Here is a 22,952-nt window from a genome sequence, read left to right as displayed (position 1 = left end):
TTTAATTGTTGTTATACATCACTGAGTGGTATATATTTCATAGTAATATATACTTTGTTGTTTTTATTTTTTCAAGCATGCGTGAATGTGCAGAAATTGGCAGGCAAATTGCGTATAGGCGATAAAAAGACAAAACATGTATTGATTTTTCGTTGTGATTGTGCAACATTAACACACAATAAATAGTGTAAAAATTTTTGTCGTTGCCCTTGAGACGCTCGTTGCTGTGCGGTCGAGTTTTGGAAACGTCAGGCAGTTGAGTTACAACGAAATCGATTTTACCAAGACTTTGACCAAGTCCAACGTTATGTGCTTCCGATTAGAAAAGACTCGATACTCACCGGTCGTACGAGGAAAAAAGAAAAGTCAGATAGAGAGATAGTGATAGAAAAAGAGAGATAGCGATTGGTGTGTCAGTCGTCGTTGGTCGTCGGTCGAACATACTCACCGACGGGTATGTCGTAGTGTTCCTCGACGCGTTTGGCCGAGTTATCGGCATCGTTAAGTGGCAGCGTCTCGTGGTCTCGATTATTAACGGGCGACTCGGGGTGGCTAGTAGGGCCGTTGCTTATTCCGTTGCTAGCAGCGCTCGAGCAGCCGTTAGCGTTAGCGTTGCCGTTAAGCTGGTTCTGCTGTTGCTGCTGCTGCTGTTGAATCGGTGCGCCGGTGCTGATTGTCGTTGTCGAACCTATTGTCGAGTCATCGCGCGATTCTGCCGAGCAGTCGTCCAGCGCTGCTGCAAATAGCCAGGTCAACAATGGCCCACACACAACACACACCACACCACACACACGCATCGAGGGTTCATGCCTTTTATGCGTGTTGCGATTAGTTTTTGTTTCTTTCTTTTTTTTTTTTTTAGTTCTTATCCATTGGTTATTTAAGCGTTTATTTTTTGCGTTGAGCATTAATTTTCATCGATACGTGGGTAAGTGTAAAGTCAAAGAAAAGTTCATATGGACAGTCGTTAGAACAATGGATTATGATCGTTATTACGAGTAGTTAGAGAGACACACGAGTCGCACAAAATCGATCCTTAAACATTGGTCGTGGGTTAAATGGCAGTTTTGTGTTTCGTAACTTTCTTCTCCCAGCACTGGGAGAGATCGGTATTAGTGTGCGCTAAATGAGAGAGCGAGAGAGAGAGAGAGAGAAAGAGAGAGAAAAATTTGCTCGATCGAGCTCTTTCTATTTACCTGCTGATACCTGATGATTGTTCTGAGTCGGCTGTGTGTTGATGATTAAGCTGAAAAATGTGAACGAAAGGATCGTTAAGTATAACGTGTCAGACAAACTGCACCTTGGCTACGTTGAATTATCAAAGATATACTCACGACGAGTTGGCGTTGGGCGATTTGGGCGACTGAGGCAACGTATTTTTCTTCATGCTATAAGATCCTCTCTGACTGTCGTTGGCCAATTTATCGACCAAAGCCTCGAGTTCCGAAAAAACCTGTGACAAAAGAATGCCCAAATTGTAAAAGTATGGCCGAAAATAGCCAGCGAAAGTCGGAGCGACTAGAAAATGCAAATAGTAGAAGGAAAAAAGGGGGAAAAGAAAGAGAAAAGGGATGTAATAATGTAGTACTCGCCTTGGCACTCTCGGTATGGAAGACTTGCTCGGCCGCAAATAGCGTCTGGAGATTGGTAACGAGAAATAGAACGCGCGAGTCGTAGAGCGCTGGCAGCTCGTCATGCAGCTCGCTGTTGAGCTGCTCGTAGGTACGTTTGGCCTCCTCGAGCAATTCCTTGCCGCGCGACACCTTGAGCTCGTCGCGTTTTTTTGGATTGCACTGCAGCGCTTGGAAGCTGTGGCGCTGACTGTCGAAGTCGACGAGCTTGCGGCCCCTCTTGTCGATCTTTTTCTGCGATGGGCCAAAGAAAGCACAAGGCGCACAAGAAGGCGCGATTGATTCAAACGTGTCCATCATTTATAGATAGCGAAGAGGCGAACGACCTCTTGGCCTTCGTTGTAAATACATACCCGCATCTCGGGGAACTGGCTCTGATACGTATTGAGCGGCACGAGGACGCCGTCGCCCAATTTGTGGGCAAAGTCCTGCCACAGTATGTCGAGGTTCTGTGACTGCACGTAAAGCATGTCGTGGCCTGTCCATTGGCTCTCGTAGATTTCGTTCAGCGCGTCCATGAGCGACTTGGAGGCCGCCTGCACTCCTGCAAGTGCGCCAGACAGATAGAAAACAATCGCTTAGTTATAATAGCATACGTATGAAAAAAAAAACAGATTGCACGCGACATAATGGGCATGAAAAAACTACTTTCACTTCATTATCGTCGTCGTCCGCGCGCGGGGGCCCGCCGCCTGACAATTCGTTTATGTATGCGCGTGGCCCGTTATGCACGCGAGTTCGCGCACGCACCGCCTGTTTGTTTATGCATTATATAGGTGTATACGTATAGATATAAGACAAAGCCGGTGCCGCTGCTGTGCGTGAGCGCGAAATACACTTTCTCGCGCAAATTTCAATAGGCCCGACAAACTGCGCCAAAGGATAAAAAGCGACAAAAGAAAAGAGAAAATGGGCGTTTTTATGGTATCATTGAACTACGATAGCGTCCAATTTAATTTGTGGCATCTTTTAATCCCGAAACTCATATGAATGATCTATTGAACTCGCGATGTATAAAGTACGAGCTAGGAGGCGCGAAAAAAGAAGTAGAAACGCTAAAAGCGAGGAATTTCTTTTACCTGTATAAGGTATTGATTCAGGGCATTATTCTAGACTTTGCTTCGAAGAAGCGCGCGCAGAGAGAAAATTTAGTGTAAAACTAGGCTCTGTGCTTATGTACATTTGCCATTGGCACTTTCATGAAACGACGAACAATGACCCGTCTTGTACTTTTTATTCGTGTTTGTTCGTTAATAGCCGTTTCTCTCGGACGGGTCAGCCGAGGATCAATTATATTCGGGCGCGGCTCGTCCAACATGACCAGAATAAGAGAACGCAGAAAGAAGAAGAGGCTTCGAAAAAGTCTTGGATATTTTGCGAAAAGAATACCAACTTCTCGCGCTTCCGTTTACGATGATGGCGATGTTGATGATGATGATGATTCAAGCAGCCGCAGCAGCAGCAGCACGACACTCGGCGCGCACTTTCCCGGCCTACTTATTTGGCTCGCGCTTAGCAAGGTGCGTTCACCTGTGTGTGCCTGTATTTAACGTGTATATAGGCAGCACGTACAGAGCAGCGCTCCAAGTCGTGCAAAGTCGCGCATTCGTACGATGCTCCGCGAGATGATGTTGTTGGCGCGACCAATTCGCGTATCGTAGAATCCGAGTGGCTCGAACCGGATTCGCGGGAGGACGCGTCGTCCGCGGATCGGCGAAATTGTGTAACTCGGAGCGACGCTGCACTCGACTGAACCTACTTATGTATCGACGTCGCATATAGGGTCCTGATTAACAAGTAGCAACAGAGCAGCTGCTGTACGCGTCCGAGTCGCAATAAATTAGCGATCGAGCCACGCAGCGCGCGCATATCTATCCCAACGCGCTTATATCCCATTTATTCACACCGTCGGCTTATGACTTATGGCTTATACTCGGCGTACGGCCCGGCGGTATCAAGTTTACGCCGCGAGTGGAAAAAAGTAACAGCAGCAGCAGTCGTATGACTCGGCGATCGAGGTCAGTGGCAAGAAAATCTGTCTTGTGAGAAATCGCGATCGCGACGTGCTTGTGGCGCGCGATGTGTATATAATGCAAAAGCAATGGCAGAAACGGCCTGCGGGCGATTCTGGCCATATAAGCTCTCGGGCGTGCTTCACAATGCCATATAGCGCAGCCGAGCGCGCCGGCGAGTTACGCCATTACTACATAATTAGCTTTATAAACACATTACGCGAACATTTATATATAACGCAGACGGACAGGTAAGCGCACGCGGCGGTGCGTATAGACTCGCATCGTAAAAGCCATTCATTTTTCTTAAACTCTTTCTAATCGACGCGCGGCGATCCATTTGAATTTTATACGTATAAATTATTCGTCGCGACAAGAGCTAGCTGCCAGCGGGGTATATACGTATAAGAGTGGCGCTGATAATCTCGCTGCAGTTGCATTACATTGAACAGAAGATGTTTCAGCGAAAGGGGTCGAGCAGTCGCGTGCGCATCGTCTCGCTCGTCTGCGTAATATCTCCACCGAATATTACACATGTATATCAAAGCTGCAGCTACGATGCCGATGCTGCTGCTGCTGCTGGGCACCGTCGCGACGTCTAGCTATATAGCGCATAATATACTCGCATAATATAAATAGATGTAGGCCGCCTACGCGAGAGAGAGAGAGAGCCCCCTGAAAATTATTGGCCCGGCACTTGTGAATAATCTCACCTCTGACGCATCTTATGTAGTTGTTGAATTCCTTTTGCAGGCGATTGGCCGCGTTCTGTTGCTTCGTGAAGTTCTGCAGATGCTCGTCGAATATGTCATCGGCCGTTCTATCGACTTTGCCAAGGTTTTGTAAAAACTGCAACAAACAACACAGAGGAGCATTTTTAGAACGATTAGTACGAGACTTTGTAACTGAGCTACGGCAATGTTTATTATGTACAAGATCGTATATGCGGCTCGAACGCGAGACCGTCGAAGCTACGATATGCGCACCTATACAGGTATATGCTGCTGCTAGCAAAGAGCCCAAGTGAAAGGGTATGTAAATGACACGAAGGAATTTTCTGCTATTTTACGTCGCTAGAAAAGTTGCCGAGGCACGCGCTCGAGCCTCGCTTAGACCAAGAACCGCATGGAATATTCGCCGTTTGATTTATCGATCATTTTGCGCCTATCCAAGTATTTTTTTCTTTGGCGCATCGTAAGCTCGTCGTGTATTCGCACATATACGAATGCGTAGACTCGTACGCGCTCGAGATCGAAAAACAAAATGTAAAGGAGAGAAAGGAGCTGAAAATGTCATCGAAATTTTTTTTAATCTCTCGACGGAAAAGCACGTGTACGTCAACTGTGTGGAATTAACGTCTTCGAGGAGAGGTAAAAAAAACGCAGCCACGCACGCGATACAAATATCTACAAAGCGTGGACGCGTATGTATTTACTCTGCTATTTGCCTGCTTTCGAGTAAAAGCAGGAACGCAAGCGGCGCAAGAAAAAGTGTCATTACGGAGCTGTATACGTCTGTATAAGCTACGTGTACATTGCATCCTGATCAAAGGAGAACACGCGTAATTTTCTTTTTGTCGGGGAAAAAAATCCAACTATGCACGCGCACGATGCTATATATGTAATCAAAGTTTGTTTTTCCACCTATGCAATCTAGCTTATCATGGGAAATTCGAGATCATCTGCTTCTCCTTTTGCTCTTTCTATGGATAGACACGTTTGTGTGTATTCGAAAACATCGATGAATGCAAAGTTTCACCGGATCGTACGGACAAAAGAAGAATTTCATCGTAATTAGCATCTCCCGCGCGCGCGCCTTATTGTACCGATCATCGTGGATACACGCCGCTGCGCCGCCGCACAATCTCACATTATACTTGACGCAATTGCTTTTTCTCATATTATTATAAACACATCTCCGAGTTGGGCTTTGTTTTTGTTCGCTTCCGCGTGATCCCCGTAGAAAAAGGCGCGAAATTTACACCGAGTATATACTTTTATTGCGAGCCTCAGAGTGGCGATCGTGAAAATCGGCGAGCCGCTTCGAGATTTACGATTCCACCTTATGTTTGTGTATTGCGCGATGCTTTTTGTTTTGCTGCATTACGCGAGTGTTTACGATAGCTTTTGTCGCCCGTTAAATCTCCCGTGCACAGAGTAGCATGATTTTCGCACAGGTTCTGGTTTCAGGCGAGATGAAGACATTTTTCTTGACGCGCGAGCGCGAGAATATCATTTCATAAATTCTCATGGCTCTCTTACCGGTTTTTCTCGATTTATGAAAAAAAAGCCTGTAAAATATTTTAAAGCCCATATTATGTAGAGCAAGTTCTAGGTCAAATTATTCGGAAAAACGTCGGGTTTAACTCGACGAGTTTTCGAGCATCGGCGCAGCTTATAGCAAAAATGATTATTAATCCTAACGAGCTGGAATTAGCATACGTTAAAGTGCTTGGCTTTCCTTGATAGATCAACTTGACTAAGTCGAGCTGCCATTTGCTCACGTGAGAGAATTGAACTCGATTAAACGTGCGAGTCGCTATAAGCAGAGCAAAAGTACACCCACGTACAAAACCACTAAGATCGCGTGTGTCTATCTCTTACGTCAATATACTCAATATCTTGATCTACGATACAAAAACGTGTACTTCCGCTCCTGCGCTCGGCATTCGCAGTGCTCATACGTGTATGTGTGCTCGTATATGTGTCAGCCGCTCGTAATGACCGTAGGCTTGTGGGATCGACCCGGTTCCGTGCGGCAATGCAGCTACTCCGTAAAAGAGCTACATCGTAAATAATATCGACCAGCTTTCCCGAAGTATAATCTCCAAAGCTTCATGGACAAGAGTAGATAGGTGCGAGTGTCAAAAAGTTGTATACCAAGAGAAATAATTATTATTTTAGTCGAGTTACGTGAGTAATAGCCCAAAAGTAAGACGACTAAGATTACATTCTTACGATTACATTCTTACGATTACATGCCCTTAATTGCAATATTGGAATTGTTGAATTATATCGATAATAAATACATTGTTTGGAGAAATTTACGTAACAAGGTATTCTAAAATTCGTGAAAAATCCTCATTTGAAGGCACTTTTTCATTCAATCTATCATTAGCTCTTTTATTTGATGGAATTGTGATCACTGCAAGATACAACAAATGAAGAAATACGAGCTTGCATCGATGGTCAAAAAGCGCCGAGAATGCTTTGTAGAAGCTAAGCGAAAGTAGGTGATCAAGTTGCAGCATACACGCCTTTACGAAAGCACAAATTTTTACGCAAAATAATAAGGCGAGAGCGAGGAGCAGCAGCAGTTGTAGGTAAAAACCGAAAGCACAGCTGAGCGAGCAGCGGTGGCTGCTCGCGCAAAGTGCGAATTATGCTAAATGGCTAACGGTTTTCCTTGAAAATGCGCTCGCGCATACGTATACGTTTATACGTCGAGTCGAGAGTACGTCTTTTATTCGAGTTCGCGAGTACTCGTTTTACTTGGGCTCTTTTTTCCATCATTTGATGCTAAGGCTGTTATAAAGTGGGGCCCCGTTTAAAGAGTCCCGCGCGCACACACATGCGTGTATCGCATATTAACGGTATTGGTAACGACGAGAGCTACACAATTAGCGTCTTCGAGGAGGGTCCAATAGTGCATAGCAAAGTCGAGTGTAAGCAAATTTTTTGGACTTTCGGAGAGAAAGAGAGTATATAAGAGAGATGGTCAGTCGCGTCTCGCACACGAGCAGCGTCAGCAGCAGCAGCAAACGGAAATAGAAGTACGCTCTTGGCGGCAGTCATTTTATTAATAGTATAAAAGCAGAGAGAAAGATGCGCGACGACTCGGCGTTTGCTCCTCGTGCACGAGGCGCGAGAATGTGTCCCGTTGCGGCTGCTCCGACGACTATAATTGTAGATTTCCATACGGTATACGCTTCGATCGGTGCTGTGCGCCTTATTCGATGACTCGACTCGAGCTTATAACGCAGCTTTTTTCGAGCGGATAAGAAAGTTGACGAGTGCCGGGATGCAGCTCTGTAATTAATCACCGCGTTACTTAGTCAACCTATTTGTTGTTATTGCTGCTGCTGCTCGTTGCGATTGATTTATTTTTTAAGCGCATCGAATAGTATCGATTGCCGCAGTGCCAATAAATTTCGTGACGTTTACTTTATTGTATCATTGAACCGCTGCCCGAACGAAAAAATTCATTATGAATATTTTGGCAAAATTCCAATGATTCCTCTTTTTTTTTTATTCAATATCGAACGACGTAACGCACCCCTAGCAAATGTAGCTATTGAATGATTTTTTCAACCGACTAAAAATAACAAATGGATTTTCGTAGAATATCGAGACGCGATCATCCATCCAGCGATATGCAAAATAAATGCTAGACGAAATTATTCGTGCGTCACTGACAGATCCAAAGCTCGCTCGATCGTAATTCATCTTATGGTTTATGAAATTCGCAGCTAGCGAGTTTATTAATTAAAGCGCGAAAATAATATTAGGTCGGCCCCGGCATAATAAATAAGTGCGAAACTGGCCGATCCGCAAGCGCATGCATAGCAGGCAAACGTGCACATTTCGGCGAGTTCTTGCTCCTTATAAAAAGAGCCATATAACTTTCTTACGCGCGTAACAGTACTTTTAAGCGACTATTGAGCGTATACGCGCGGCAATGCAAACAAAATTCAGCGTTCGGATGTTTTTCGCACGCCTGCGATGTCTTTCCAAGACGATACGAGGCCTCCCAACAGTATGATCTCATTTCCGCGTCAAAAGATAGCACCTCTCATCGAAAACAAGTATATATGTTTGTGTACGGGACAATGATAATTTAGCCAGGCTGAATTCGGCAATAACTCGGCGCTTTTGAGCAATTATCAAATGTTAGATATTGTTTGGAACTAAGATGGCTCTTTCAACAGGTGGCAAAGTCCGAAAAAAATGGTTCATCGCAGCGTCAACGCTTGGCGTAAATTGGCACAGATGCTGCTGTTGCCGAGCGGCGAAAGGGACAGGTCGTCGGCTGCTGCCTCGCTCATATATATATAATACCGCAGGCTCTGAAATTGCTTCGTCGCTCCAAAGTAGGGGGCAATCGGAATGTTAACTCGTGGATCGGACGTCAACCTCCTGCACAGACGCACCGCTCAAAATCCCCCCAGGACGACCTTCTCCCGATTTTGTTTCCATCGTCGTACATTCGGGAAACATACGTCGAGCTCAGCACATGTAATAATATCGTACACGTATATTTCTAGTACGAAAGTGCAGCGTGTTTCGAATTCCCAATTGTTGCGAAAGATCGACAAAGATTAATCGTCGCTATGACGCGAAACGATCCGGGCGTCTGTATGTGTAGCGGCGCATATACGAGCATTGTGGAATGAGAGGAGCGGAAAGGCCGCCGCGAGAGATCGAAACCAGCCCATATTACCCTCTCGTGCCCATTCCTTCCGTCTTTCTTTTCTCCGCGTATGTATACTCGCAGTCATACGCGCTTGGTATATACTCGACGGCGGCGGCGGCGGCCGAGATAACGGAATCGTGCGCGATTCGCGTTGCTTTCTGCTACCCGTGCTATATAGCATACAACGTCGGCCGGCGCTGCTGCTGCAGCAAGTAAAAGGACAGGGGGTCAAGAATGTTGGATTCCTCGTTCGAGCGTGGTAGTGCAGGCACATGAGGCACGAGCAGCCGCGCCTCATCGATTTCGTGCGTTATTATCCACGCCGACACCTATACTGCGCTAAGGAATTGAGATTATAGACGAACGCGTGATATATATCGAAAATATGCAAACGAGAAGAAAAGCTCGGCCTGCTGCGAAATTGACGCGTGCCCATATTCGGCACGATTATCGGCGCAGCGCGGCAATGAAATTCCATATGGCGCGATCGTTTCTCCATTATAAGTCGCGCGCGAGTTCGGCGAGTCGTGATTTCAGTAGCGTGCGAAAAGCTCAGCCGTAGTGCGCGCAGCTATATGGATTTTCGCGAATTCTTCGAAGCTCGCCGATTCTCTATCATGCATGTGTTTTTATCTCGACGTCATTTGCATGGGTAATGAGAGAGCAGGAGCGGAGCGGAGCGCAACCAGCGGCCAAGGCAGAGCTCACTCATCGGAACTGATTTTTGCTCCTGATTCGAGGCTCGAGCCTGCGCCTAATGAAAAATCAACCATTTCTCACTCGCAGAGCTACCTTGCTTATTTTTGCTTTTTCGCGTGTTGTTGCCGCTGTTGTTTTAATCTCGTTTCTCTCAGCGAGCCTCTATACACAAAACACGATCGTGTCGTCGTTGGAAATGCACCATCCATTCGATCGCGCACTGCAGCCGCGCAACAGTAACAGTAGACGCGCGTATAAATGTATTAATATTACGCGTGTAACGAAAGTCGCGACCGGTGTAAGTACACGAACATATATATAGGTACGCGCAGAACAAGTGCAGTGCGAGGCGCGGTCATTTTCTCTCTGCAGGTAATTTTTATTCTCGCGTTCGCTGTACTATACGCATACGGAGCTGGCCTGCTTCTTCTTTTCTTTCGACTCGACGGCCATGTGCGAGTGCGGTGGGTACCTATGTAGTGCAGCGTCCTAGCGTATAATTTGAATCCCTCGACGCGAGCAACGAAACTCCAAGACTAGAGAGCATGACTATGCATGCACGAACGTCCTGTTTATGAGGTGTTGAATTCACATTCGTACCTACGTACGTGCAGCTACACGAGCCGAGTAGCAACTACGTAGCTGCAGCAGATATAGATAGCGAATTCGACGTTGTCTTAGAAAGTTTCGTAGCTCAGAATTTATACGCTTGTGTTGTCCAAGCCGCAAAAATTGGATCTTGCGTAGCTCACTCTTGTTTATATGAAGGTCCTTAGGCACAGTAACGCGAGGATTACGTGGACAAAACTGTGGATTTCGCACAAATTGCGAAGAATGGACGCGTATCGCGAAATAGCAGCCAATCAATGTCGGCGCGACAGCGATCGTACAAAAAATTATTAGATTTAAAGAGTCGACTCGAGCGCAAGCTCGCACGTATTGCGTTGACTCGAGCCAAGGCGGCGCACGAGGTTTAAATTGATTTCAAGTGTCGCGTCTCTGGCGTCATCGTGGCGTTGGCACCTACGCGCCTTACCGCCATCCGCGTTCTGCGTATCCATCGCGCCGCGTAGCGACCTTTTTTTCCTCTTTTCAAAATCTAACCGTTAACGTATAGTTATCGTTTGTGCGCTCGAAGGAGCTGCTGCGCGCGTCTGTATTAAGTCTCCTACGCGAGACCGGAGAGTCGATCGGTTGCCATATTTGGCTGCGAAAAGATACATCGTAATAATACGAGCGAGGGACCTTCTTTACGAAATCGGCTCGCCCACTATACATTATCTCGTTTCTTCATTCAGGATGTTTCGATTCATCTTGTGCAAAGCTCGTGAAAAATATTTCCATGCTATGATACTTTATACACGAGAGCTTGGAGCGTTATGTCACTTTTTCGTGTCAGTCAAAGTGTTTACAGCAATATGAAGATTTTATCAAAAAATACAAGGGTCGGCTCGCAATTTATAGCAACACGTTACAATTATTGAAATATATCTGAGCTATAATAAGACGGTTTCGATTTTATGCGATCGAATAACAATCGTATACGATCGTTGTAGGTCTTCTTCGAACAATCAATAATCTATAGTAATTACAGTTTTTTTTCTCCAAAAATAGAATTCATCATACCTTCGTGTTTTACTTTTTTTTTACTTACGACTCATCAATGACCAAGTTTTTAAACACTTCGAAATATATTAATTGAATGGCGCGATATCGGCGATCTATTATTGACAAATCATTGGCATAAACATAGATAATGTAGACTCGGCAGATAATAAGCGTCCACGTCTCGTATATAAAAGACAACAGACTCGTTGGCATCGATGACTCACCTGTAACAGACAATGAGAAAATCGTTTTTAATTGAGTTGCGCTCTTGCTTATACGTGTATATTATACGTACGAAAATAAAATTATGCATACGTATATATTGGCAAATTAAAGGTTACATAATAATTTGTGCCGCTCGTCGAGCCGCTGCATTCATAAGCCGAGCGCATCGATCATTTTAGCCGACTGCCGTTTGTTTTACACGTAATTTTCAGAATTTCACGAAACTCGCGCATGTGGTGCAAAATTATAAATGGACACGTGTGTGCGCTCGCTACACTTGCCTCGGCTTGTGTGAATAATCTCTCTCTCTCTGTAGCTGCAACTTTTGCAACGAATGTATAATATAAGTACATCTATAAAGCGAGTGGAGCGTCAGCAAGATCCGTTAAGAAACAATACTTTATTGCTATTCAATGCTTGCATCCATATACACACACAGCGAGACGTATAGTGAAAGAATAGAAATACAGTCACGATGCAGCGTCAAAGGCATTTCGCGCGCTTGCGACTTCTCTGCGCGCATTGTGTTCATTAATCGTGCGCGAGTCCGCATATAGAAAGGACAGGCTTGTCTTTGACAGAAGCTTCAATTTATGGCTTTTTCTATCCTACGTTGGTATACGTTGAACCACGCCTAAGCTCTCCTTGTCTATTCGCTGTGGCATGCATATATGCACTTGTCGCTCGCGATTATACTGCTCACAAATACACATACACACATACATGCGTGCACATTCACCGCACATATGCCTGGCTATCTATTTATTATTTATTTAAAGACAAAGATGGAACTTGAATTTTTTCACTCCACAGTATGGCTTTATAATAATAAATAAATCTTGGTTCCGAAGCTCGTGCGTTTAATTGTCCGAAGAGCTCATTTAAACGAGCGCGCCAGCATATAAATATGTATATTCACGTAGCGCATGCACATATATACGATCGCCGTGATAATATTAATAAGCCGTGGTTATTAGCAGTATAGTATAGTCAGAAGTGGATAATACACAAGAGGCAACTAACACGCGTAAAACATAGATCGAGCATAGCGATACATGCCCGAGTACGAGGGGGGCTATGCATATATAGCTGCTTTGAGGAAAAGAAAAAAATCGGGTAATCGAGCAGTAACTGTGACGAGAGCAACGCAATTATTCACCCCTGTGCAGCTACATTAATGCAAGGCCAATCAAAGGGGCACTTTTTCTCCAGACAATTCGGTAGAAATTTTCTTCAATTGCGATTCGAAATAATAGCAGCGCAGATACTTCGTATCGTTAGATGTAGGCTAAACGACGAGTGTTTCGACTTAAAAAAGCGCAGTGTGTCGACTGCGCACTGCTACATGTGACACGTTTGCGCAAATTTATAGTCCACATACACGCGTAAAAGCAGCTCACGCGGCTGCGAGCGTAAGCAAATTGACTCTGTGCTCTATTGCACATGCATACATAGGAATACGAGTATACATAAAGCTGGGGACCAGTGTAGCGTGAACCGAAGCACGGCTTATTTATCTAGCGATGCAGAGCCGCGGAGCGGGTCTTAGCGCGCGCTCGTGAGCTTGCCTCTAAAACAGGTGAAGGATGCAGCTCGCTGCTAACGCACGGAGGTCGCGAGCAGATAATTTGATTTTTTTCCCAATTTACATCATCGGCTCGCCAACGCCACCGGCACAACAATACTATACGATCGATGGGCTTCTCGTTAGATACGCGTAAAGGACGTGGTGGACGCGTCCTTCAGACGCCAATGAAAAATCCCGTTTTCAAACGGGAACGGCATCGAGTATTAGCCGCAGCGAGCAAAACAACCAACAACGAGGCTCGCACACAGCGACATTTGTCACGAGCCTCATTTGTGCGCGACGATCGAGCTTTTGTCGCGCGCGTCTATACACGTACATATGTGTGTGCGCGCATATATCTGCATAAAAGCCATTCAACTCTCCGGACTAGCGAACATTATAGCGCATATAAGTCTCTCTCTCGCACTCGGTGCACGCCGCGTATAGTCGAGCTCGTATCGGACGCGGCCCTGACCAACGGGATGTTGATGCGCTACGCGTCGCGGGCTCGCGCTAAAATGCACTACTCGCGTTATACATCTTTTTTTCTCTTTATTTTTGTCGCTCCTCGGACGCCGATGTATATCGCATGACCGATGAGCTGAACGAGTGCCTTGCGTCATCGATCTTTTTTTATCTCTTTGACGAGATCGTAATTGAAAATTTGCAAAAGCTCTTCGAGCGCCGATTGCGACTGCGCTCCGTAGGACGATCGACGAGTTACATAAATCTTGTACGCAGCGACTACCTTGTCAAGTGTGTGTGTGTGTATGTGTGCACGAACGGAAAAGACCAAACTAGCGCGAAAAATCGTGACTTCCGCACACGTTATGTACACGTTATACGCACCACGAGCATACACGTGAATTTCTCAACCGAAATTGTTTTCATCCCAATTTACCGAGGCTGATCGCTCGGCTACATCGAGAGCTAAACGTTTACATTTTTTTGCGCCTCTTGTCTCGCTCAAGTGCCAATGCAAACGATATAAACGTACAATCACTGCTCCGAGTCGAGCTCGCCCGTACGTCAGCCACGAAAAATGCTACTCGTATATTTTTAGTCCTCTTTTCCAAAAGTCGCATGGAAAAAACAGAGGGAACAACGATGCGTGGAGTGCAAAAAAAGAACGAGAAAAAATGGTAAGCGTGTCCGAGTTTCTCCGAGTCATCTCCGTCGGCGGATTAACGAGAAAAATGTTACGTTCGTTACGAGTCGAGTCGAGCGGACACTAGAAAATATCGCGAATATTCGATAGCGAGCTCGCGTGCCAGTGTAAAGCTATACTATTCATATACATCTATGCAATAATATAATCCTCCGCTGAATTGGCTGCATGTAGAGACTTTCGCAACAGCTGTTGAGTCGTGTCCTGACGATACTATACGTATCTACGTGTATATGTCTCGAACATGGAAGCATTAACCCGGTATACTACGATATAATATGGCTACAAGAGACGGAAGAGACGCCTGAAATGAGTCACGAAGCTGCCGACGTCGAGAAAGAAAGTCTTTTTCTCAAGGAAAATGAAAATTCGATAAATCAAGTGCGATTCGTGCCCGTGGCGAGTATCGTTGCACATGCTTCATGCGGATCGCCCAAACAGGTGCAACACGCGCGTGGCAGCGCACGCCAATCCAATTAGTCTCAATCGATAATCGCTCGGCTCTATATCCAATTGATAATCTCGGTATGCACGTCGATTTTTTGAGTCTTTTATCGTTTTTGTTTTCATCCAACCTGCTCGTACCGGCATGAATATTATCATGTCCAAGAAGAAGTCGCGGCTGATGATTCCGCGAGTTTATATTATTTTTAACTGGGCTCGCATAAGCGTAATAAACGCTCTAGCGGCACTACACACATGTGTACCATAATGCACACATATATGCACTCACACGCGATGTTTCTGCTGTTACCGCTGCACTCGACGTCTCGTTGACGACGCATGACGATGCTCGATCTTTTACGAGCTTCAAACGTTCCGTCCTCGACTCGTATATAAACATACATAGCGGCAGTAGGCAGCTAATGTATACGACGTTCAAAAAGGAACTTGTTGCAGCAACATATATAGGTACCGAAGACAGTAATACAGCAAATGGCGCGCGCCTATCGTTCAAAGGATCGTCGATTTGCTCTCGAGTTTCGTACGACGAGCGCAAAATAAAAAATCGTTGCGCGGCAGAAAACATGACAAATTCCACTCGCTGCGCTCACGACGACGTCGGTCATATTGCATATCCAAGCCCGCGTGTCCATGTGAGTCTATATACGCGTTTTTACGAGTGTGTATACGAGCATTTGTGCAGACGTAACATTATAATATGAGAAACGTGAGCTTGCGAGGATACGTACACCTACATGCACACACACACGCGCGTAAACGAATAGCGCGCGGCGTTATCGGCACGAGGAACTCTGCAGCCGAGATTTTCAAGGTTTTCACTTTAATCTTAAACTGTGCACGCTTTTATGTACATTGGGCTTTACTTTAGCTGTTTGCGAATTTGAATCAGAGAATCTCTGGGAAAACTTGCGATGCAAGATTTTAATTCAAAGGTACATGCATCGCTAAGCAGGAATATAACAAGGTTGCTCGAATTCAGCTACAGCAGTATAGTAGTAGTAGTAGTAGTATCTGCAGCGATGTATAAGCAACAAAATGACAAAGTCATAATTCGCAGTATAAAGAAACGTCGTAAGGAAAATAAAGAATCTTTAGTCATTGAATGACATCACTCCTTGGTGTGTTTATGTATTTTCAACGGAGAAAAGACATTATCGTAATTATTCTCCCAGCGATAAGTCGTCGTCGGTCAAGAAAGGTACAAAATAACTGATCTACATATTGCGAGGCGTCTGTTTGCACTATTCGCCATGGTAGAGGCTGCTGTGTGCAACTTTCGCGAGACTCGCACTAGTTGCCTCTTATGTCTCTGTATTAAACCGTGCATATAAGAAATATATATGTGCGCTCTCGGCACTTTCGATCTCCCACTCTTCTTTTATATTCATGAATAGCGCTTATATTCGCTCTTCTTGCGCAGCTAACGCAAGTAATGTATACGTTTAGATACGCTGCATATGTAATACACGATATTTTTGTCTCCGTCGTCATGACAAACAACGTGTGGCAGTATATTAAATATGTAATGTTATACAACGCGAGATACAGATGATTTTTTTCGTCATTTTTTTTTACTCCGTCTTCAGGTGTGACTCGTGGGAAAATAATCGATGCCTCTATTAAAGATTTTATGACTTCATTTGCAAGAGAGAAAAAGCTTGAATAGGGTCGTTGCGTGGATGCAGTATGCTGAAACTCGATTTTCGCTCGTGCAATGCTAGATCGAGAAAAAGCAATGTATTTTTAACGTCCTGGACAATAGCCAGGATCTCCGGCTCGAAAAGCAAGCGTGAGTGCTTTATATGATACACATATTTCCAAACATGCTGCGTGTATTACCGATTGCATGGTGCAGGTATCGGCGATAGAGCTAAAAAATCTTTCGCAATTGGACACCGCTTTGAAAATTAAAACGTAATAAGTACAAAATTGTTGTAGCAAGCTCTGCAGTCGGAGAGGAAATGGTCTTTAAGGGAAGTTCCCTGCCCTTAGCCTCGTTCCTCGTTCTCTTTCTAGTTGCGTGCGCGTGTCTGCGTGAGGCATATATGAGGTACGACAAAAATAGTCCTTAACTTTTCTTCGTCTCATTCACATAGAAAGAGAGAGAGAAGAGAAACGTGGGGCTAAGCAGCAGTGCAAGCTGCAGACACGACGATTTGCACGGCAGGCTTGTACGCTTATACGCGTGTGCTCATAAAAGAAGCACATACACTCATAGACGGCAAAGGAGAAGCGAAGAAGAAGCAGAGGGAGAGAGAAGTGCAGCGCCGAGTCGTCTATTTGAAGAAAGGTCGAGCTAGCTGCAACAGCAGTGCAGTTGCACACACTCGCGCCTTTCTCTCCCTTTCTTGTACAGCAGTCGCAGCACCTGAACACAGCGATACATTGTATAGACGCGCGAGCGACAGACGTACTCGAGGCATGCCAAAAATAACAGAGCGCGCCTATATGAAGAAACGAGCAAAGTATCTGAGAGGGTGAAAGGGTGAAGGTTTATTACCGCAGCGGTGCATCCTGCAGGTCGTGGAACGAATTTGTAAGCTCGCGTAGGTGTGATACTTGTTGGCGAGAAAACGTCGCGCAAGTTATTTTTTTTTCTTGTTTCTCATGTGAAAAGCGGACGTTTATACGCACACGTAGCGAGCGAGAGAGAGAGAGAAACGATCAATCGCATCTCTTTCCTTCTCTCTATTTCTCTCTCGGATGCATTTGCCAAGACAACGACGACGACGACTCCCGGGAATACGGTACAGGAATAGTAACCGGTATACTCTATACTGCTGCGTGCGATCGACTCGTCGCTGCGTTTTCTTTTCCTATATATACGCATACAGATAGATACACGTGTGCTAGCTGCACACATACGTATTTTATGCTTCCTTCTCTCATACTTTTTTACTGCTGCTGCCACCGCTGCTCTCACTCGGATCTTGGTCATCGTCGTCGTCGTCGTCGTCGTCGTCGTCGTCGTCGTCGACATCGTCGATCGTCGTGTGCATGTGCATGTACACATGCGTGCCGAGGCATACACGTCGTAAAGGAGAATGACGCTCGTTATGAAGCGCACTTTTCAACTCCGCGGGAGGTCTTATATGGAATCGATTTGTCATCGGCTTGTCGCGAGCCTGTATTGTGTTGCCTAGGTACACGCGTGAAATTGCGTTTAGGGAGCCAATTCGTCGTCCAACTTTTATTTCCCATCCATCACACGCTGACGAACTAGGACTAAATTCGACTGTGTCGTGAAAGCAACCGTCCGCGATCTATTATATAGTTATTGGCCGCGTAGCCGATCGGTAAGGATATTAGATAACGAGACATTCGCAGGACTTTAATTGTTTTTTTTTTCACGTACGCATTATTCATGTAGTGCAACGATTAATTGATCTCAAAGGAGTCAACCAACAGTTTTTTCATTTAATAATACCCTCAATTACCGATGGTTAAGGAGCCGTAATACTGCGTCGATATGAGAGGAAAAAACAAGTCGCATACACACGTCGATCCCTTGAATCGTGCATTTTTTACGGTAAAAAATCCAACGTATTTCTCTTTTCTTCTCCGTGCGCGCGACTATTCTACTGCGGTGAGCAAGCTTGTAAGCAGGTCAAACGTCTATGAGACATTATTTTTGCGAAAGATAACTCAGCTAACAGATAGCTTTTTTGCAAGTAGGTGAATTAATTAAATTCCGCGCACACATGCGTATAGTACCTATATGTGGCAATATTAACGATGTAGGATGAATGCCAAGTGCTTTTTTGCCGCGATTGCTACCTTTCATCCGAGTCAAAATAAAGTAAAGTAAAATATACACTCGGTGGAATTGGAAAACTGAAAATTTGCAGGAGCACTCGAGCTGCAGACCTAATGAAAATTTGATTTTTCCGGCAATACATATACGTATACACGGGTATTACAGCTTTAGAGCGTGTGCAACATTTACATTTTATAAAAATCTATACGACTTTCCTTTCCAATATATATTATACGAAATTGAATTTTTACCAATAGAAATAACAAACTTTCCCCTTTGACGAATTATGGTTGCGTCGTGATCCAAATTAACTTATTGCCTTAAGAGAGAGATAAAGAAAGAAAAGTCTCTCAATTAAATCAATCATCTTTCTCTCTCCTTCTCTTCTCTCACATCAGCAGCGGCAAGATACACATATAGAAGATGAAAGGGGCAATGATAATGATAATGCAGTGGAGTCGTGACATAAATGCACAAAAGCACATTTGATTTTGCGGCAGCGAAAGTATACAAAATAAATAGATATATGTATAGAAAGAGAGAGAGAGAGAGAGAGAGAGAGGCGCTTGTGCGCGGTTATGAAGTTGCGGCCTCGAGGGGATCAGCTCAAGCCACTTGCGCGAGCGCGAAGATGAGAGTTTCTCTCTGAGCGAGTAACTTCTGTGTGTGTCGCAAGAATTACTTATTATCTTCTCTATGTGTGTGGTATATACACGTTTAAACACATTGAGAAGAAGAAAAGATTACCAATGCTGCTGTGGGTTTTAGGTATTCCGTGTGCGAGTGAGTGAGTGAGTGCAGTTTTCTGCTCGGAGAGGTGAATGGCACTCGATCGCGTATAGTGTGATATTATGCTTACGTAGACGTAAGAGGTGAACGATTCAATATATTATTATAAGAAATGCTCAACTCTTGGCTTTATCAGTCGTTAGAATTTGAGATATTGCGACGTCAACGAGCACGACGGATAAGTCGTTTGTAATTCAACGGATATCGTGCGCTGTACGTGTCTCTGTGTGCGTAGGAGGAGGCATGATGCATGCATACAGATTTTTAAGCCTACCAAAGGGAAGCGAAAAATCCCACGCAAAGAATCCTCCCTGCAGAGCCGCAAAGCCTACGCTATATGTGTGTGTGCAGTACTAGACGGCGTGCAGGAGGGCCTTGGATTCTCACGAGACTCGCTCTACAAATGCGGGTGCAGTACAAGCAGCAGCAGCAGTAGCAGCACTGGCAAGCAGGTTCACTCGAGAATAACAAGTACAGCACACAAACACATCGATTGCGCAATGCAGCGAGGAAAAGGCCACAATTATTTTCCGCTCTGCACGCGCTACCTATAATGCGCCTATGTGCTGTTTTATTCGTCAAGTTTTAGAACCAGAGCTTTAAGGCTTATTAGTCACCGCGAACGAGGACTGTCGCATATATGCGAGCCCGTGTATACTGTACATAGGAGAGCTTCAACGAGCCTCTTAACGTCGTCTATAATTGTATCGTAGTGCTCTTATTGCTCGAATAGCCCATAACCTTGGCCTTAGAGCATAGTACATAATCATAAAGCCTGCCTGTACGAGCTGTGACGTCTAATAAGAAAATAAAGACGTTGAGAGTGGTCTAAGGCCGTTTGAAGGAAAAAAAATTTAAATCGCCTCAGCGCTAAGATATGCTGACCAAGTGTACTTCAATAGGAGGATCAAAATCAAATTTGGAGCGCAGCAAGCAAATAATCCGCCCGAGTACTTCATAAACGAGGGCTTCGTGTATTTTGTATATACCAGCTATTTCTTTCTCGCTCTATCTCTGAATTGTAAACAAGAGTACCGCTTAATCGTACATAAGGGTTGAGGCCGTAATATGCGACCAGAAACCATTATGAAAATATTCAGGTACTTGCTAAAGTGGACATCGTCTGTTATTAGATTGGCCGTAACTAAGCGGGCGGTTATTTGCTACCTCGGTCATAAAATCGGTTCGTTGCAGAAGCAGTAGAAAAAGTTGGAGTTCTAGTTCGATTCTAACAATTCGATATCGTATTCATAAAAATTACGATCAGTGCGTGCACTCCACTGGATAAATAATATTTCGATATTTTTGAATAATTTATTATGCGAGGTATGTGCAGTAGCAGCAATAGCAATAGCGAGCAAGTGTACTAGAAGTCGATTTTAGCATCAGCAGCAGCAGCAGCAGCATTAAGAGTAGCAGTCGACGGTACGATCGTCGTTATAGGGTTTCGTTTCGGCATTCCCTCTGCGCCTACATACGCGCTCTTTTCTCGTGCACTCGCAGCTCTCTCGGGCTCACGGACACGAGCGTGCAGTCACACAGACTACTCAGCTCATTAGGCCCGCAGAGTAGCTCTGCACAACACACACACACACACACACACTCATACATACACACATGCCGCGCACATAGCACACAGAGCAGTGGCCGTCCAGCAAACGTGCCATATTCCGCGATCTAGATCTCTGCATTATTTTTACCTTCGTGCGGGCGCCCCGTGGCTTCGCTCGCGCACTCACCTATATATCTCTGTACTGTAATGTATGCTTATACCTGTATATACTGGCATCGATATGCTCTTTCAAAATCTGTGGTATTTTGCCTAGTTTACTGTCTCTTTCTCTTGCTAGGGAGAGCTTTCACGACGTTATTGTGCGCTAAAGCTATATTCTGAATCATTAATTATAACAATGACTTTTTTACATGTTCATTAATACTGCGAACCGGAGGCTAATTAATTTATTTGAATTGATAACGATTTGATAAATGCACTTTTTTCGTCAGTTAATGTATACAATTTACTGGGGGTTACATTATTTTTTATTTTAAAAAATTCTGAAAAAATTCATTTATCGTTCAAGTAATATTTTTATATTATATCATCATAACTCCTACTTCAGTTTTTTCATGTAAATGCTGCACTGACTTTTGTAAACACGTAATTAACGTATTTGTAAATAACTTTGCACAACAAAATGAATTCAGTAGTTTTATTATGAACTTTACGTGAATCGTCGTTTAGTGATCGGAGGTTGGTGTAATATTTTCAGAAAAATTCATTGATGTGTACTAATACGTACTAAGCGGTCGTCTCATGAGACTAATTTGCATCCGCTCATTTACCAATTATACCTCAATTAAAGTAAGCACGAAGTAATAATTGACGTTGAGCAAAATTACCATTCAACCATAAATTAAAAGCTCGAAGCGATAATTAAAGTTTTTGACAACTTTTTGCTAACGAAAAACGTCGAAAGTAATATCTGTTTTATGATAAAACGAATTTTTTGTTGAAATAAATGAACAAAATATTTTTTTATAAAATTTTTGATTTTATCCTCGCGATTGGAAGTGACACCGAAATGTCACGATAACGAACAACCAGCACGATTTTTAATGCGTGCATGGTCTTGAAAAGCTCTTAACATTGCGTACGATCGATTTTGGAGAGAAAAAAAACTAACGAGTTCAAGAAATAAAGAACATCATTGTCATAAGGTTTCGGACTTTGCATCTCTCTCTTTTTCTCTATCTCAGTAGCGCAGCTCCTATACAAACAACCAATAAATGTTATCGCACGTCAATGGATTTGTTCGTGTTAAAAAAACGGAGGCGATCTTACAAGTGAAAAAAAGTATTGGAACTGCAGTAATATCATATATTAAATTAAAGAGACAATGACCAGGGCAAAGATTAATTAAAAAACTTTACGCGTAGCTGGCATATGCGTTGAGCTGTGTTGGCTAGTTTCCTCATTCGCATCACGGCGATTATCGTTTGGTGCTTGCGCATTATAATATAATGTGTGTGTGTGTGTGTGTGTGCTGCACTGCCAGTAAGCGAGTGTGCACCTCTTGCTCTTTTGCGCTGCATATATGCATAACGGAATATCAAGTGAGTGCCGTTGCAGTTGCGAGCCGGTGCGCCACAGTAGCAAACCACTAGCTTTGCATCTCTATGTAGGTAAGCTAGAGACGAGAGAGATAGAGAGAGAGAGAGAGCAGAGCAAAATGCCAAAACGTAAAGTCGGATTGCAGCAGCGGCAATGGCAGGAACAGCTCCCAATCGGGGAACGGTAAAAACGTGTATACATGCACGCGCGAATAACGAAAGTTTCTCTTCCTTCCTGTCCCCCCTGTTGAAGAGAAGAAAAAATCGCTCCTGGCATTTTGTGCAACAACTGCTAGCTGCTTTTACTACAATCTGTACGTGTGCTTGTGTTTGTGTATGCTAGTGTCTGGTGACTTTTTTCGTCTCAAGGCTGTGAGAGTGAGAGGCAGCAGCAGCAGCAACATCAATAGCAAAGTTAGCTATGCGTTGGATGCATACAGCCTCGATTGTTGTTGGATATATAATGTATTATGAAGTTACAGCAGATGCGGGGGATTGAGAGAAAGTT

The 22,952-nt window shown here is 44.3% G+C and overlaps 1 protein-coding gene across 5 annotated transcripts in view; it reads right to left on the bottom strand.

Moving 5' to 3' along the window:
* LOC106648383 (myc box-dependent-interacting protein 1) overlaps positions 1-22,952 on the bottom strand; it is a 30,992-nt gene that overhangs the window by 3,014 nt on the left and 5,026 nt on the right. For 2 of the 5 annotated variants that reach the window (XM_014365247.2, XM_014365248.2), the window contains exons 2-7: positions 4,357-4,492; positions 1,985-2,175; positions 1,593-1,865; positions 1,335-1,453; positions 1,197-1,246; positions 449-736 (exon numbers count right to left, since the gene is read on the bottom strand). In XM_014365247.2, coding sequence (XP_014220733.1) covers positions 449-736; positions 1,197-1,246; positions 1,335-1,453; positions 1,593-1,865; positions 1,985-2,175; positions 4,357-4,492 — 1,057 coding nt within the window. The remainder of the gene's footprint in view (positions 1-448; positions 737-1,196; positions 1,247-1,334; positions 1,454-1,592; positions 1,866-1,984; positions 2,176-4,356; positions 4,493-22,952) is intronic. The other 3 variants (XM_014365249.2, XM_014365250.2, XM_023458673.1) reach the window with 2 other exon arrangements.

This window comes from Trichogramma pretiosum, unplaced genomic scaffold (assembly GCF_000599845.2).
Source record: "Trichogramma pretiosum strain Unisexual culture from Peru unplaced genomic scaffold, Tpre_2.0 scaffold24, whole genome shotgun sequence".
Lineage (NCBI taxonomy): Eukaryota > Metazoa > Arthropoda > Insecta > Hymenoptera > Trichogrammatidae > Trichogramma > Trichogramma pretiosum.
This window is presented reverse-complemented; position numbering and strand designations above follow the sequence as displayed.